This window comes from Eutrigla gurnardus (genome assembly GCF_963514095.1).
Source record: "Eutrigla gurnardus genome assembly, chromosome: 19".
NCBI classification, from domain to species: domain Eukaryota; kingdom Metazoa; phylum Chordata; class Actinopteri; order Perciformes; family Triglidae; genus Eutrigla; species Eutrigla gurnardus.
In genome coordinates this window covers 5,979,701-5,996,057 of record NC_139930.1, presented here as the reverse complement: position 1 = coordinate 5,996,057, position 16,357 = coordinate 5,979,701, and the positions used below count along the sequence as shown (strand labels likewise).

The 16,357-nt window shown below is 43.1% G+C and overlaps 1 protein-coding gene across 1 annotated transcript in view; it reads right to left on the bottom strand.

Moving 5' to 3' along the window:
- Window positions 1-16,357, bottom strand: part of musk (muscle, skeletal, receptor tyrosine kinase) — a 32,846-nt gene that overhangs the window by 1,886 nt on the left and 14,603 nt on the right. The window contains exons 9-16 of the mRNA XM_084035306.1: window positions 14,169-14,432; window positions 13,867-14,060; window positions 12,921-12,944; window positions 12,745-12,833; window positions 8,973-9,141; window positions 8,653-8,842; window positions 8,380-8,571; window positions 6,017-6,165 (exon numbers count right to left, since the gene is read on the bottom strand). Coding sequence (XP_083891432.1) covers window positions 6,017-6,165; window positions 8,380-8,571; window positions 8,653-8,842; window positions 8,973-9,141; window positions 12,745-12,833; window positions 12,921-12,944; window positions 13,867-14,060; window positions 14,169-14,432 — 1,271 coding nt within the window. The remainder of the gene's footprint in view (window positions 1-6,016; window positions 6,166-8,379; window positions 8,572-8,652; window positions 8,843-8,972; window positions 9,142-12,744; window positions 12,834-12,920; window positions 12,945-13,866; window positions 14,061-14,168; window positions 14,433-16,357) is intronic.

Genomic DNA, 16,357 nt, shown 5'->3' with positions numbered 1-16,357 from the left:
AGCCACATGAACACACCGGTGACATCACAAAACCACGCTGAATCAAGTGTTTTCTTTCTTCTACAGTATCATACAATGAATTCCTTCACTGTAAAGGGTAAATAAATATTCAGCCCAGACATAAACACAGACGACTGTGATGTGTTCACGAGCACAAATAAACTCACGCATAGAGGAAGTACAGTCTGACATTAGTAACCCAGTCATGTAAACAGTGTGTTTCCAAATTAACCCCGCGTGGGGAAATACGGCCGATTCATTCTAAAACTAGGGAGCGGTGCGACTTCTTGTGAATCCCATGTGATTAAGATACTAAGAAGTTAATTTGGGGTTCTGCAAGAACAACTGCTTCCTGATGTGGAAATAAAGTGCTTCTATACATCGTTGCTGAATTGATACATTTGATTCCCATCAAATACGGTGCATGATCAAGGAATGGATTTACCTTAAAGGGACAGAAATGAAGTGTTTGGGTGAAATATCACATTGGAGAACATTCTAGAAAAGGGCAGAGGTTTGCACTCGCCAAATTCATTCCTTACTACTTATTTGCTTTCCCTCTACAAAAGAGTGGCTGTCCGCTTGTTTATTTATGCATTCCTGTAAATGCTTTTTTTCAGGAACTGGTGCACACAGTGTGAAGACTGTGCAGATTCCCTGCAGCCCTGCAGGAGTAACAGCATGCTGACTTCAGATTTTAAGTACCTTACGGCACTGTGGGACAGAAAATCCTAACAAATCATTGCCAACAAGAGAGTGGTTTTATTTTCTCTTTCTCCTGAGGTCTCGCAGATCTCCTTTGTGTTCTTTCCAGTTCAGCCTGTGATTAGTGCTTTTTATGTGGTGAGAGTATTGAAAGTCCCATTGGCCATGATTCTAATTTTGATCGAGTGCTTGTGTTTCTGTGTGAAACATGAATTGGAACCTCGCTGACCCACCAGTAGCAGTCGTTTCAAAGTCTTTCAAAGCCACAGAAAAAAACATCAGTTCCCCCCAAAATATCAAATACGGCTCAATTTGATCTAAAAGGTCTGTTAAATGATGCAGAATATTTCCACTTGGTGGAATTGTGCCGTCACGATTTCCCCTCAACTTGAATATTGTAGTTGAGTAGAAGTCACACTTGTCAACACACATACTCGGGATGTGGATGTTTATTCTTGTTATGTCATGTTAGGGACTGTTTGTTATTTATTTAAAGACCCACGGGAGGGATTTTCGGACCTCTGATCACTTTATTTATTTTATCGAACATCTGCTCCAGTCACAAAAACTAATTGATGAATGCGTAAGTTAATAGCTGTATATATGACTGCCCCATCATAAGTGCACTACTAGCTCTGACTGATTAAATGAATGTGTGGTAGAGTTACTGCCCCATGGGTCCCTGCAGTGGTCCCGGGTTCGAATCCGCCTTGCGGCCCTATTTTAATGCATTTCGTCCGTCTCTCTCACCCCTTTCACTCTCACGCTGTCCTCCCGCAATATCCATCCATCCACTGTCTACAGGTCGCCAGTCTATCACAGGGCCGACATGTAAAGACCATTCACTCTCACATTCACACCTACGGGACATTTAGAGTAATCAATCAACCTATCCCCATCCTGCATGTCTTTGGACTGTGGGAGGAAGCCAGAGAACCCGGAGAGAACCCACACGGGGAGAACATGCAAAGGAGCCCGAAGCCAACCCCGGGAATCGAACCCAGGACCCTCTTGCTGTGAGGCGACAGTGCTTTAAAAAGGTGAATGTGTTGCTGAGATGTATTTTTATACTATATTTGAAATGTTGCTGTGATCATGACAAAAGTTGAGGACCCCCCAGACTAAAAATTGTTGGGTGACCCACCCCTCAACAAAGACTATTAACACACAATATTACCCCCCCTATTTTCCTCTGGTGGTCCATTCCATAAATAGCGAACGGCCCCTAATGTAATTAAGTGCAGCACATGAGCTGCAACAACAACATGGACTTTTCCTTGAGAGGAGGAGGCTTGGAGGCAGAGACTGTATAAGAGAGGACATCGTCATCATAACGGCACCCTTAAGTTGGGCATTTTGACTGCGCCATTTTAGAATCTTTGCAACCAGTGGAAGGAGGTGACCATATTTGGACTGTGGAGGAGCGATGGGTGGATCTGATGAACAAAAGCAGCAGAGCAGCAACTCTTTGGTGTACACCAAAGTGTTAAAGACATATTAGAACCTTTTTGCAGTGGTAGCGTGGTAGTGACAGTAGCAAGGACGAGGCGGTAGCACGGACATGCTAGTCTATTTGACTCTAAATTAACTCATAATGTACTAAATGAACATCATGCTGGATTGAAGAAGACTTGAAACTGATTGAGACCATAAACTCATGTTTACAATGTTTACTGAAGTAAATCAAGTGAGAAGTCGGCTCAATTTCTCATAGACCTTTTCTACAATCTGACTTCTTTTTGCTATCAGAGGAGTCGCCCCCTGATGGTCAGCCGGGAGAATGCAGGTTTAAGGCACTTCAGCACAAGCTTCACTTTTCAGAACCGGAGGTTGCTGGCTGGTTGGAGGTCACGCTCAGTTAGTTCATGTCCTGTTGGTCACAGAGTGGGACAGTTCCCCGGAGAATGAACTCTGTTTACTGCTCCTGTGTGTGTGTGTGTGTGTGTGTGTGTGTGTGTGTGTGTGTGTGTGTGTGTGTGTGTGTGTGTGTCCACAATCTTGACTGTAATTCAACAGCAGCAGCAGCAGCCTCAGCTGAAGGTCAGTATTCGGCTCAAAGTGTGTCACTCCATCGCTAAATATACAGAACACAGAGGCCCCGTCCTAACACACACACACACACACAATAATGACAAGCAGACATATGGCGTCTCTAATTCTGACACACGCATGTCGCATGTATTTTAACACATGATTGGCGGTGTATTATTAGCCGGGGGTAATCAGAGGTTAATAAAATAACTGAATTAACTCTGGTTTCATGGAGACTTGGGGGTTAATGTGTCACGCTCATCCTCAAAGACAGAAAACATACGATACTGTCTTTTTATATCATCTTATTTTTCTCCTGCAGTGTTGAATGTTGATTCAGCAATATATCACTAGAACTGGAGCCGTGAAACGGACCAAAGTAAACAAAGTAGTCTCAGCACGGCCAGCGGCCCTGTTTACTCGCTGACAGTGCCAAATAGAGTACGTTGTATCTCCGAGCGACTTCCTGGAAGTTCTATTGGATGCGAGCAGTTTGTATTAGATTAGATAGGCTGTATTAGTGGAGATAAACTTTAATAGAGTAGGACATTTGTTTTACTCAAGCCAACAAAGGCACATTAGTTGTCAAGCAGCACTTGTTTACTGGCAAACAGTGGGATCGGTATCTCTGGGGGGGTTAAAGCACTGCAGTGAAACAGATCTGAGGAATAAGACTTCATTCACAAGAACTAGTGTGGAAACCGGGGCCTAACGGCTGTAGCACATCGATGATCCCTGATGGATTCTAGCAGCAGACAGCTGACATCTTCCCAGCTAAATGAAGTGATGTGGTGGAGACTCACTAGACTGTTTGACTTGATACTGCAGCTGCTTATGATGATTTAACATGTTTGTTCATCAGGTTATTGTTGCAGCTGGGCGCTGAGCTTAGGCTCGACTGATGAGAGTTTAACGCCACGCTGCTACAGTGGCGTTGGTGCGGTAGTCTCTTGGTATTATGAGGCTGCGTGTTTATTGATTGTTCTATCTCTGTTTTTTGGTTTTAAATCAAACGTCCAATCCAGAGAGCCAACAGTGATAATTCGTTAAAGAAATGCATTAATACCAAAAATGCATATATATATATATATATATATATATATATATATATATATATATATATATATATATATATTAGGGCTGTATAAACTAATGTTTCATGGGAACTGTGTCAGCTGACGCGGCTGCAGGTGATCTGTGTGATTGACTGAATGGTTGTGGACCCAGGTGGAGGGAGAAAGAGAGCAGCACACTGGAAGACAGAACTGTGGGAGCAGATTGTGTTGTGTGTGTCCGTGAAGACAACCTGTCTCTGATCCCTTGAGATGCCACAAAACCATAAAATGTATAAAACGTGTGTGACATGCGTACATTCTTGTCAATTATGCTTATCTGAAAGAGATCATAAAGTCATGAAAAGAGGGGGCAAGGAAAGGAATGGAGGATGTAAAAACTGGGAAATGAGAACCCTTTATTAAAGACTTTGTGGACTGGTGCCAGTGGAACCATCTCCAGCTCAACGCCGGGAAGACCAAAGAGCTGGTGGTGGATTTCCGCAGGCGCAAACAACCCTGCACACAGGTGAACATCCTAGCAACGGACATTGAGATGGTGACATATTATAAGTACCTAGGAGTTCACCTGAACAATAAACTGGACTGGTCTCATCACACTGCAGCAACATACAAGAAAGCTCAGAGCAGACTCCATCTGCTGAGGAAGCTCAGGTCCTTTGGAGTGCAGGGGGCACTCCTGACAACTTTCTATGACTCTGTGGTGGCATCAGCCATTTTCTATGGTGTAGTCTGCTGGAGCAGCAGCATCTCGGCAGCAGACAGGAAGAGACTTGACAAACTTATCAAGAAGGCCAGCTCCATCCTGGGATGCCCTCTTGACCCAGTGCAGGTGGTGGGAGAGAGCAGGATGATGGAGAGGCTGTCATCGCTGCTGGTGAAGGAGTCCCACCCCCTGCAGGTCACTATCACCACACTGGTCAGCTCCTTCAGTGATAGACTGATACACCCCAAGTGTGTGAAAGAGAGGTATCGCAGGTCCTTCCTTCCTGCTGCTGTCAGACTCTACAATAAGCACTGCTCCCAATAGACCTCATTCTGCACTCTATACTTTATTGTAAATTGTATATAAAAACAAAATTCACTGCTGGTAATTTTTTTGTACAATATCATGTTTATATGTATAAGTCTACTCTATTTCTATTCTATTTTTTACATTTTTTAATTTATATTGTTAATTTTTGCTATTGTTATTATTACTATTATGTTTCTTGTAACATACTGTCCTTTGGCTGCTGTGGCAAACAAATTTCCCCGTTGAGGGACAATAAAGGAATTCTGATTCTGATTCTGATTGCCTGTTTTCTTGGCTGATGTATTGATTGGGCATGGTGTGCACCAAAGGAGCCAATCACAGTGTGAGCAATCATCCAATAGGACGCCTTGAACCAATATAAAACAGGTTCTGAACCGTCTCTTGTTCTTGGTCCCTGTTTGAGCGAAGAAGTTCACAAAGTGTGCAACCCCTCGCTCAAGTGGACCACGTGTTTTTGTTGCCTTACCTTCACCTTAACCAGACATACGTACTTACTGGGATTACTATCATTCCATACATTCAACTAACCGCTTGCTTGAGTTGCCTGAGCAAAAGTGTTTGTTGCCAAGACTGAATATTAGAGGGAAACATATAATAATATGATCGTGGGAATTTTGCAAATTGGTGATAAACTGCTCAATAGCAAACATGAATGATATATAAATAAATAAATAAATCTAAATTGATGCAGTGGAATTAGAGACTTTTTTCATCCTTTTCAAAATCTGGTTCCTACATAACCCACAATGACATCACAAAAGTCATTTTTACAGATTGTGTGAAGCTCCTTGTGGAGCCACAAAAGGCTTTATGCAACTGTTTTCACATATGCTGTGTAGCCCCTAAGACCTATGAACAGACTCCGACGAGTGAAGTCCATGTTCACCAGCAACGAAATGCACCCAGAGATTCGGTCTGAGGCCTGGGTTTGTTAACATGGGGGAAACCATGCAGTTACAACATATCTTGTTTATGATAAAACGGCTCATTCGGTGACTTGATTGATTTAAGACAAGTAGAATCATCACATCCACCGCACGCTACCTCTCTCTGCTGCGCTGCTAAATCTGTTTTTGCACTTGCCATGACACGGGTCAACACACTGATCCAGCAGTTGTACAACGTAAAACCCAGCTGTGAGTGCAGCACACACACACACACACACACTTACCGAGGAGTCGCACGATGTTTGGATGGTCGAACTGAGCCATTAGCGCCGCCTCTCTCTGGAAGTCATTCTGCATGTCAGCCGAGGCTTCCTCCTTCAGCATCTTCACCGCCACCATGGTGAAAGACTCCATCGGCAGCAGCCCTGGTGCTCTGCAGCAAACACATGTGCACAAAAAATATTCAACAGTGGACGTATGCAAGCTAGTCCTCTAGAAAAGGAGGAGATAATGTAAGATAGCTGTTTGTGTCAAGGGATTGCTTCTGTCGTAACCGTCTGCATGTGAGGGAATTTTCTGATGAATTATAGTTGATTTCGTAATGTTTTGTAAGCACATGTTTTGAATGAGTATTTTAAGTGTTCCTAACAAGCAGCTGACAGCAGACAGAGCAACTGTATTAATGCAATCCAATGTAAATGTCAGTCACTTGCAGGACACATACAAACACACACACACACTTCCTGTGTTAGCTCACTTGAGGGACAAACTAAAGTCAATATGGAGTTTCTCAGTGTAGATTTATATATAGTTTGCACACACACATACACACACACACATATGGAAACACTCAGTCACTAACACACATACAGCCACACATGCATTGGGAAACTACAGATTGAAGCCCATCTGTCAGGGGAGATATTTACTATTTAGGTGTCTGCATATGTTGAGTGTGCATGTGTGTGTCTGTGTTCATGTATGTACACCAGGCAGCAACCTCCAGTTCTAGAGAGTGAAGCCAAATCTGCCTCACACTTGCATTATCTCTGCTGGCCATCAGTGGGCGACTCCTCTGGTTGCAAACAAAGTCAGATTGCATGGAAGTCGATGAGAAAATGACCCTATTTCTCACTTGATTTATTATCAGTCAACACTGTAAACGTGAGTTTATGGTCTCAATCTCTATATTGTGCTCTTCATTTCTGTCTTCGTGAGGACAAACTCGGAGACCTTTTGGTCGGTCCCTACTTAGGAGGTGTTAAAGGCAGTTCAAAGTTAAGGTTGAATTTGTTTTGTAGGTTAAGGTCGGGTATCTAGTTGTGATAGTTAAGGTTAGAGATGTTGAGTGGGGAATACATTGCACCAATGTCCTCACATGTACAGCAATAAGAAGGTGTGTGTGTGTGAGGGTGTATTATGTTCTCAGGGGTATGCATAGACTGCACCATTCCACTTTTCATTAAGGGATTACCATCTAGCCTGAAGGACGTCTCCCAGATCTGCATGGCTACACATTGGTGCTTCTGTGAAAATGCCATACTGTGCTAACTATTATACACCCTGATATGTCATGTTTCACATTTTGGTGCAACATCAAGGACAGAAGGTCATAATTTGTGGTGGCAGTCTTTTGCAAAATGGACAGAAAACGCGTATCTGTAATTCATTATCCTATTATCCAGAATTTAACTTAACGAGCTGTTGTATTATAATATTCCACGAGTACTGGAGCCATAAAATGGAACAAGGTAATAAAACTTCTCTCAGCACAGCTAACAATCAATCAATCTGTTTACTCAGTGCCAAATTGAGTGTGTTGTTCCTTTAAATATCTTCTTGCAAGTACATTCGGTTGTGAGCAGTTTGTATTAGATTGGGTTCCTAGCCTCTCTCTGACAGTCGACCCCAACCCTTACTCTTTAGTCTTCTGTCTGTCAAAATGTGAGTTCATTGTTTGTGTCCATTACTGGCTCCCAGTCAGGGACACCACAGGGGTGAGAGGGTTGTGGGACTGGTTTGGGAAGAGATAAAGTCTAATAATTCTGTCACAAGGTCAGAAAAACTTTCATCAGGCAGCCTGAATTCTTGCGCCAAACATTCTAATTGATGGTTATAAGTCATGGATGTGCTGGCTTTCACTGTCTGAATGATTAGATTGGGAAAGTGTCTGGGTCAATGTTGTACAACGGCAGTTCAACCTCAAGCCTAATAGATATTTTAGAAATGCAACTACTGTATGACCCCAGTCTGGTATTTGATAGTATCATAGGGGTCAGTTTGAGACATACGTGTCTTGCTGGGAGGGAAAGTGACACCCAAAGCAGCTCTCCTAGTGAGGTTGTCAATGACACAGCAGTTCTCAGTAGGACCAGACGCCATCTTTAGCCACTCTACCCCCCCTCTCCAAATCCAGTCAGGCATCTATTTCTCTGGCTGAGAAATGTTAGTCCCTGACAGTGATAATGATGACGACATGGCATTGTTAAATATTAGTCCAAGTAATGTATTATTGCAAACAAATATCCGTCTTTGTACAGTCTCTCAAATTCAGGGTTGTAGGCTCTTCGACCTCTCCCTTTTCTCCTAGTTCTAGTCTACATCTACTTCCCCTTTCCTCCCCTTTCCCTCCCTCTCCTCCCCTCACCTGGCTTGGAAAACCCGTCCAAAGGCTCCCTCTCCAATATCTCGAACATATTGGATATTGTTTCGGGGGTACTCGAGGGCCAGCAGCTTTGAGTTGAGCAGTAGGGGAACCCGCTGGTACATGGGGTTGGGGTGGAGTCGATCCAGCAGCAGCTCTGATGGAAGAGCGCTCAGCGTCGGGGTCTCCATCTCTCTGTGAAGAGAGAGGGAGTGAGGAATAGAAAAGGTGGGCAAGCAGATACATTAAGAACTGCGTGTCCGGTCCTTATCTCACCTCTTGCGGTTTCTCCACTGCTTCCTCCGTCTGCGGCAGGCGAGGATGCTGATGGTAAGGAAGATGGCGGCTGCAATTGCAGTCAGGATGATCACGATGACGGACATGGAGTAAGCCGGAGACGATACCGTCGCCATAGGAGGCAGACGAGGAGTTTGATGAGGGCCTGGTAGCTCTGGTGGCTTCATCACTAAGAGACAATTAAAATTGCGGTGCTTGGCATTTGAAACCTTATTGATTTTAAATGGCAAAAATCTCAATTTATTCATGTCGTTTTCTGGAAAAATCCAAGAATTTGAACAGAACAAAGCAGAAGGTACCTATGCTCGTCTCCCCACACTGCGGCACGGTGCAATACTCCCAGCGTATGTTGGGGTTTGTGGTGTAACACCAGGGCTTCTCACTGATTCCTCCTGGGTTCCTACAGTGGTTGTGTGAGTTCTTCAACTCTGGAATCACATCGACAGACAGGCGTTGCTGGTGGGGAACCTACAGAATGGCATAGAGGAGAAAATCAGAAGAGCTTTGTTGAACTTTTCTCAACAAAGCTATGAAGTATTATCAAAAAGTAATACGCAGTAGAACACGCTATAAGTGGAATCCTTTACTTCATGTCCTGTCAGAAGACTATTGTTGCTTCTTTTTACTTCCTACAGTGGTGAGTGCTACTTGATCTACCTTGTGCATCCAGAGGTTTCTGAGCAAAATAATATCTCAGACTCTATGGGTAATATCCTCCAATCACAAGCACTCATCGTCCAATACAAACTTAAACATAAGCTTAGCAGGCCAATCACGACATGCCTACCGCTGCTAAACTATCCTACACCAACTTCAGTGAGCGGCATAGGAGCAGTAGGGTCCAACTGGCAGAGGCAGATTTTGGAGTGTTAGCGACCTGGCGACATTGGCACTAGATTTATCGACTTTTGGAGATTCTACTGCTAGCTACTTTCTTTGAAAGAGTTGGAAACACTGGACTGGGTAGTTGTCAAACCTACGTACAAAAATCCAACAAAATAAATACCTGTAAACAATTGATGAAATAAAACTGCTTGCCAAACATCACCTTGTATGCAGCAGATCTCCATGACTCAGCAAAAAAAGCAGGACATTACTGAGCCCTGTGCAGATGAGAGCATACGTATGTGTTGACCCTTTTACTATAGAGACATATCACGTGTGAAAGATCAGAGTTGTTGGCTCATTTCCTGCAGGACTCCATGTGCCGAATATTTTATATCCACTATAAAAAAATATTTGCTTCGAAACATCTGCTCTGTGATGCGAAGAAGGTAAATGATGACTTTGGACCGAGCCACCGCTGAATGATCTCGCCTTCTGGATCCTAGAGAAACCGACACTGACTGTGCACAGTATTAGGAACAGCTGCTCCTCCTGCGACTATAAGAGCGGGTATAAAAGCTCCACTGTGGTTTTAACTGTAAATCCTCCTTCAGTTATCATACACAGATCAGAGAGAGAGAGATTCTCTGTACAATTCCAAACATCAGGTTGAAATAACCATCTATGGGGTTTTTTCACCTCCAGCCTTTTTGCTCTTTTCGTTGGCATATGTCTCAAATGTTCACATGTAGACGTGTATTTAAATACTGAATAAATATCGTACTGTGTACATTGTTAATCAGTATTTGTGAAATTCCCCAAAAAGAAATGTTTTGATTTTTTTACTGTGTGGTTCAACCTCATTTAGTAAAACAAACTAAACTAAAACATATGAGTTCAGATGAAAATGGTGCAGTCAGCCTCTCATTGTCCTCTTGGACTTGGACTACTGATCCACTTGTTACACCTTCAACAGGAAATTAAAGCTTTAACGTCGGCCAGGAACTTAATGAACTTAATGAATTAATCCCATTGTATTTATCAGCCTGCCCTTTAAATTTCATATTTGGCCAGCACATCATATCACAGGGTCCCAGCCTTTTCCTGGAAGTAGTTCATTGCTGGCTACCTGATGTCTTCTTCTCAGAAGAGTGAAATCCTGACTTTAGTGTCCCAAATGTTTTTAGACACGACCCCTTCAACGGCAACCTGACACCCTGTATAACATGCATATACACAGATGCTTGTCGTTTGAAACCATTTTAGATTTAATTATCATAAATATGATATCATTATTAAATTTAATAATATAAGCCCATTCTCAATTACTCATAATGAAAGCCAACGTGTGCACTGTATTTACAGGATTGTTTTGTGTTTCATACCAGGGAAGACAGAGGCAGATCTCACATGCTAGTTGTGAATCTGTAATACAGTGAATATGCTATCCGACAATGATGGATGTCTGTCCGTTACGCTTTTAGCCGAGTCGTGTTCAGTCTGGTTTCAGTTTTGTCGGTGGGCTCGGATTCAGTCGACTCGGACTGAGATCAGGATTTTCTGAGAGCTCTTTATAAACGCTGCTCTCTGCACTGGCTTCCTGTCAGGTTAAGAATTTATTTCAAAACTGCTCTTGGATTATTAAGCATGGAAGGGTTTAGGGCCGAAATACATCTCTGATCTTCTGCTACATTATGAGCCACTCAGACCTCTCAGCTGGTCTGGTTCAGGTCTGCTTTCTGTCCCCAGATTTCAGTTTTTTGTTCTCCAGCTGCAACTTTTTCATTAGGTCATTTCTTCCACTGCAATGTAACTTAATCTATTTGAGCTGTTTTTTATTTTCTATAGTCTTGGCTCTTGAATTCGTTTTTAATTGTATTGAAATGCCCTTTGGCTTTTTATGTTTTATGTGAAGCACTTGTCATAACTGGATTTTTATTGTGTAGTTTTTAGTACATTGTTTTGATATTTGAAATGTTTGTTGTTCTGTTTTTATACATTTGTAGATGCAATATATTCATCTTATTAAAAAGTACAACAATTGAGCCTGGTGGACCGCCATCGAGGCTTCCTCGGGGGCCGCAGCGTTCACTTTTACAATTATAACGACGGCAGATTACGACTCAACATTCTTGGTAATTTCTGCAACAATGGGACCTTGATCTTCTCACAGTGGAAGTGGTCTCCTGTAGTCCCCATCAATTACCAGTAGCACATTTTGTCGGCCGTAGTTGACTACTAAATTTAGTTAAGGTTAGTTAAATAAACTGTTTGAAAACGCTGACTTTATAGTGCTTATTTTAAATTGAGAATCCTTTAGATACTAGTTAGGCTACTACTGTAGGTTGTAAGACAAAAGTCATTTTTTCAGCAGTAATGTGCTCCAATGTGAACATCAGTGTTTGAGGAGAGAAAAACAAAGAGATTTGTGAACTGAAAGTGAAAACCAACATTGTTTGGAGAGAAAAAGAGAGAAGGGAGACAGAGGATCTGCTGAAATTAGCCAATCCCATTACAGAACAAACGCTCTTTATAGTGTGTGTGGCAGTGATGGAGTCCGTGTCTGTGCAGCACATGCGTGTGAATGCTAATTGCTTCCAGAGGCCGGATGTGACACGATGAGCCCCTCCCTCTCTGCTGACCTGGCACACACACACACACACACACACACACACACACACACACACACCACAAAGCCATAAAAACATACTGTAGAGAGGTTTTTGGGCCACAGTGTGTGTGTGTGTGTGTGTGTGTGTGTGTGTGTGTGTGTGTGTGTGCGTGTGTGTGTGTGTGTGTGTGTGTGTCTTTCTATGAGCGTGAGTTCTTGTGTTTGCACGTTAGTGTGTTTTCCTGTTTGTGATTACAGATCAGGAATGTTTGATATAAAACTGAGCATTCACACACAGTCATTCTTGGATTTATAAATACAGGCATTAGTCATGTCCATTCCAAACGTTAGCAGCTCTGTTCAGCAATTCTCCTGACTCCTTTCATTTTTATTCTAATCTTTATTTTGGGGTGATCGTTGTCGGCCAGTCAAAATGAAACATGGTTTTGAACATGCGACAAAAGGACAAGATGTTCCCATATTTGCAGCAGAAAAGGCGAATATTAAGTCTTTTTGGTCCCTGCCCTCTTTTTACATGTTGTTATTTTGTATCTGCACTGCATATCTCAGTTGTATTTAAGCTCATATGTTCCACAAATTGTGTGGTGATTGTGTCTCAACACATAGACCGATACCTGTTGGCTCCACGGCTGACACGGCGTCCCCGACCTCGTCACATTCAGGGCGCCTTGGTAGAAACGGCCTCTGTCATTGTAACATGTTGCTGTTGATGCCAAACACAATTGGATTCATGCGTTATTGATGGATTTGGTCAATGAGATGCATTTGCGTTGCCCTTTTTTTCACTTACTTGTAATTTCATCTTTCTTGACGTCTAAAATGTAGAAAAGGAACAGATAAGAAACAAATAAATGTTGAGAGGAAGCAGGTAGTAAGAGATCCAAACTAAAAAATAGAACGTGGAGAACTCAGCAGTGTGGGTCACTTCAGTCCAGTTCTGATTATATTACAGAACACACACACACACACACACACACACACACACACACTCACGCAACCTGTATATCTTGGCTGAGGGAGTCAGACCCTTTTAATGACCTCATCAGAATCAGCGACCTGTACTTTGAGCAGGCCAGACTTTATTTGGCCGTACACAGCCATCTCCTGCTTTTCCTTCACGCAACGCTCCATTTCTTTTTGGCCTTCTGCACTAAAGCTGTTTATGCAGTACCATATTACCAAATGTTATATTGTAGCAGGTCTTGCAAAGCAATTACAATAATGTCAAAAAATGTTATGTAAAGGGAAGCTTTCCAATTGCCTTCGCAGGAGAGTCCATGAATTAGAGTTCTGCATTGATGTTTTTTTTTTTGTTCCTTGGACAAAAAGCCATTTGGTTTTGGATTATTGCAGAAAATAAGCCCCGTGGTTAACAAGTTTTGAGTTTCACCTTCATGACACTATCACGCTTTGTTCAGCAAGGTAATATTCACAAATGACACCACTTTTATGACACTATGTAGCCTCATTTAGCCACAACCGCTGTTCTAAAGAAAGCTTGAAAATGCAGCAACGTATAGTTTCTGATGTATTGTATGTCGTAGAGCAAAACTTTAAAATCTCTGAAGCCACTTATTTCAGGACCTTATTTAGTTATTTCTAACCAAAAACTCCATTAACTTCAAGACTAAGGAACCGGACCCAGGATTTAGGACTCATTCCCCCAGGAGTCTGTTCTCCACATTTTGGATTATTTGAACACCACCCAAAAACAGTCTCAGTCAGGTATATCTTACCCATAAATGCAATGTGTGTACAAGCATCAGGGTCTGTGTGGAGACTTGGTAAGGCCTGACAGTTGGGCAGCAGTGAACTGGGCTTGTGAGACCCAGCGGCGGACCTGAAGAAGCCGGTCTGGACCGAGCTGCTGCTGTCGAGCACCAACCACTCCTTATGGCAGTACAGCTCCTTCACTGCCAGGCAGTGTTCCCTGTTTCATCAAGAAACACAACTGATGATGATCTCATCCCTTCAGTGATTCAATACTGTATTATTATTCATTATTCATCCGTGCACTGTGAAATGAAGAGACACGTACCTGCAGACCGGTTTCGGTGCCGGTCCTAACCCCGACGGGTTGCAGTCGGGGAAGGAGGAGTGGCAGAGCAGCGAGCGCACAGCGGGCCGACACGGCGTGCTGAGTCCCTCTAGCTCCGCCCACCAGCTCTGAACCAGGTACTCCTGCATGTCCTCGGGGTCCGAGTGGGAGGAGTTGAAGAAAACCAGCAAATCATCTTGCAGGACGGCGCGGCACAGGTCTCCACGGTAAGCATTGCAGTAGCCGGAGACGCCCTTGTAGAGTCTGTGGGACGAGAAATGCGCTCGCAGCGTTGAGATTGGCTTGGCCAAGTCCAACAGGTGCATGAATCTTTGCTTCCTTTGTTGCAGATCAGCATGTCAGCAAGTCGGCCGAAACACAAAATTCCTGCAGCCGACAGAAAACCCTCCAAGAAAACTATGATTCATGCAATTGATGTTGACTTTGTACTGTACATGGGATAAATAATCATATTCCAGGAACACACTGTAATTGTTTCTGCTTGGCAGCAACTACATGTTGTACAGCAGCAGCCTGCTGGTTTTATTAAGTGTAGAATTGGTCTCAGCTTGGTGTTTGAAGACATCCAATAAGGAAAGAGGCGAGACGTCCCAACTTGTCAGGCAGAAAGACTTTTTAAGATATGTTAAGTATTTTTCTGGTTGTATTAAATGATGTGGAAGATAAGCAGGTGAGACTCATTTTATAGGGTGTAGCTAAACCTCCTGGTCCATTGCAGAGGACTTGAGAACAATGAGCAAGAGACAGCTCGGCCATAGCAATTTATCCAAACTGGATCTGGATAAAGTTGAGTTAATATGCATGAACCTGACTGGAAGGGGAATCTGGGAAAATGCAAAGAAGTCATTGTAAATGGCTTCATTGACTCTAATTACCCGGCGATAACAGTTTATTTTTCTGTTTGTACACACAATGAATATAGGGATTTAAAAAAAACAAGGGAAATGGTCTACATCTGAAACATTTTCTTTAAAATCGTCCAGATGTTAATCACAGAACAAAAGGTTGTCGAAGGCCCGTATGAAATTACATCCTGTCTGTCTGCCTGTTGGACTTCCTTGCTGCCTTTATTAAAACGATCAGTCATACATACATGCATACATAAACTCGATCGTCTGACTCTTTGTGATAAGGTCCACATTTCTTTCTGCCTGCCCGTCTGTCTGACAGCCTTCCCTCCAGCTGTCTCTCTGCCTGTCTGTCTACTGCATCCCATACAAACACCAGATGTTGGTGAAGCAACAACTTCACTTGGGAAGTTGATGGAATCAACAAACTGGAAGGTGACTTGTAAATCCATCAAGCCCATCTTCCCACCATGTCCCCCTTCTCTCTGTGACTCTGTTTCTACATCCCATAAATCTGTGGTCCAGATGTGGTCATGAGCTGGAAATTCATGTAAGAACCAACCATAAAGCCTGATCCTTTTGTTTGTTGTCTACAACCTGTGTTTTACTGGCTCCTTAAACATTCTCATCAGGCATGATGAGACCTTTCTGTGGCCCTCTTTCTTTTCCACTCTCTCTGCAGTGACATAGTCCAGATGTGGTTGCTGGGGTTGTGACGCGGTTCAGCAAAGTTCAAATTCAGCTCGCACTATCTGGGTGACTGACACACGGGCTCCGGCTGAGCGTTGCACTTTATTGCCAGAGCTAAAAAGCACATTGTCTTCAGCAGACGCAAAGGAAGCAACAGCACTTAGTTTCTTCAAACACAGCACAAACACAGATGCTTGTGGTGCCCGTTTCGACTTAAAATCACTATGAAAAGCAAAGACACACCCCTTATTGACCCCCATAGGACCTTTTCTGTATTTTTTGTTGTGCCTTTATCCAGATAGGACAGCTTGAGAGTGCAAGGAGGGAGAGAGGGGGATGATACGCAGAAAGGGCCGCCGGTGGGATTCGAACCCGGGCCGCTGCAGTGAGGACTTTGCCTGGTTATGGGGTGCCAACTCTACCACTGACTTACATAAGTATCTTTTAAATTGACAACCATTATGCGTAATTCATGGTACAAATGGAGTCAAAATAATTATTTTTCCCTCGCCATTGACTACCTTACCGATTTCTTTTCCAAAATAAATTCAGTCAGACTCTCTACACTGTATGTGCACATGCATTCACTGTTGTCAGGCACTGAGGAGAGAGGTAACATGGAAGCAAGTG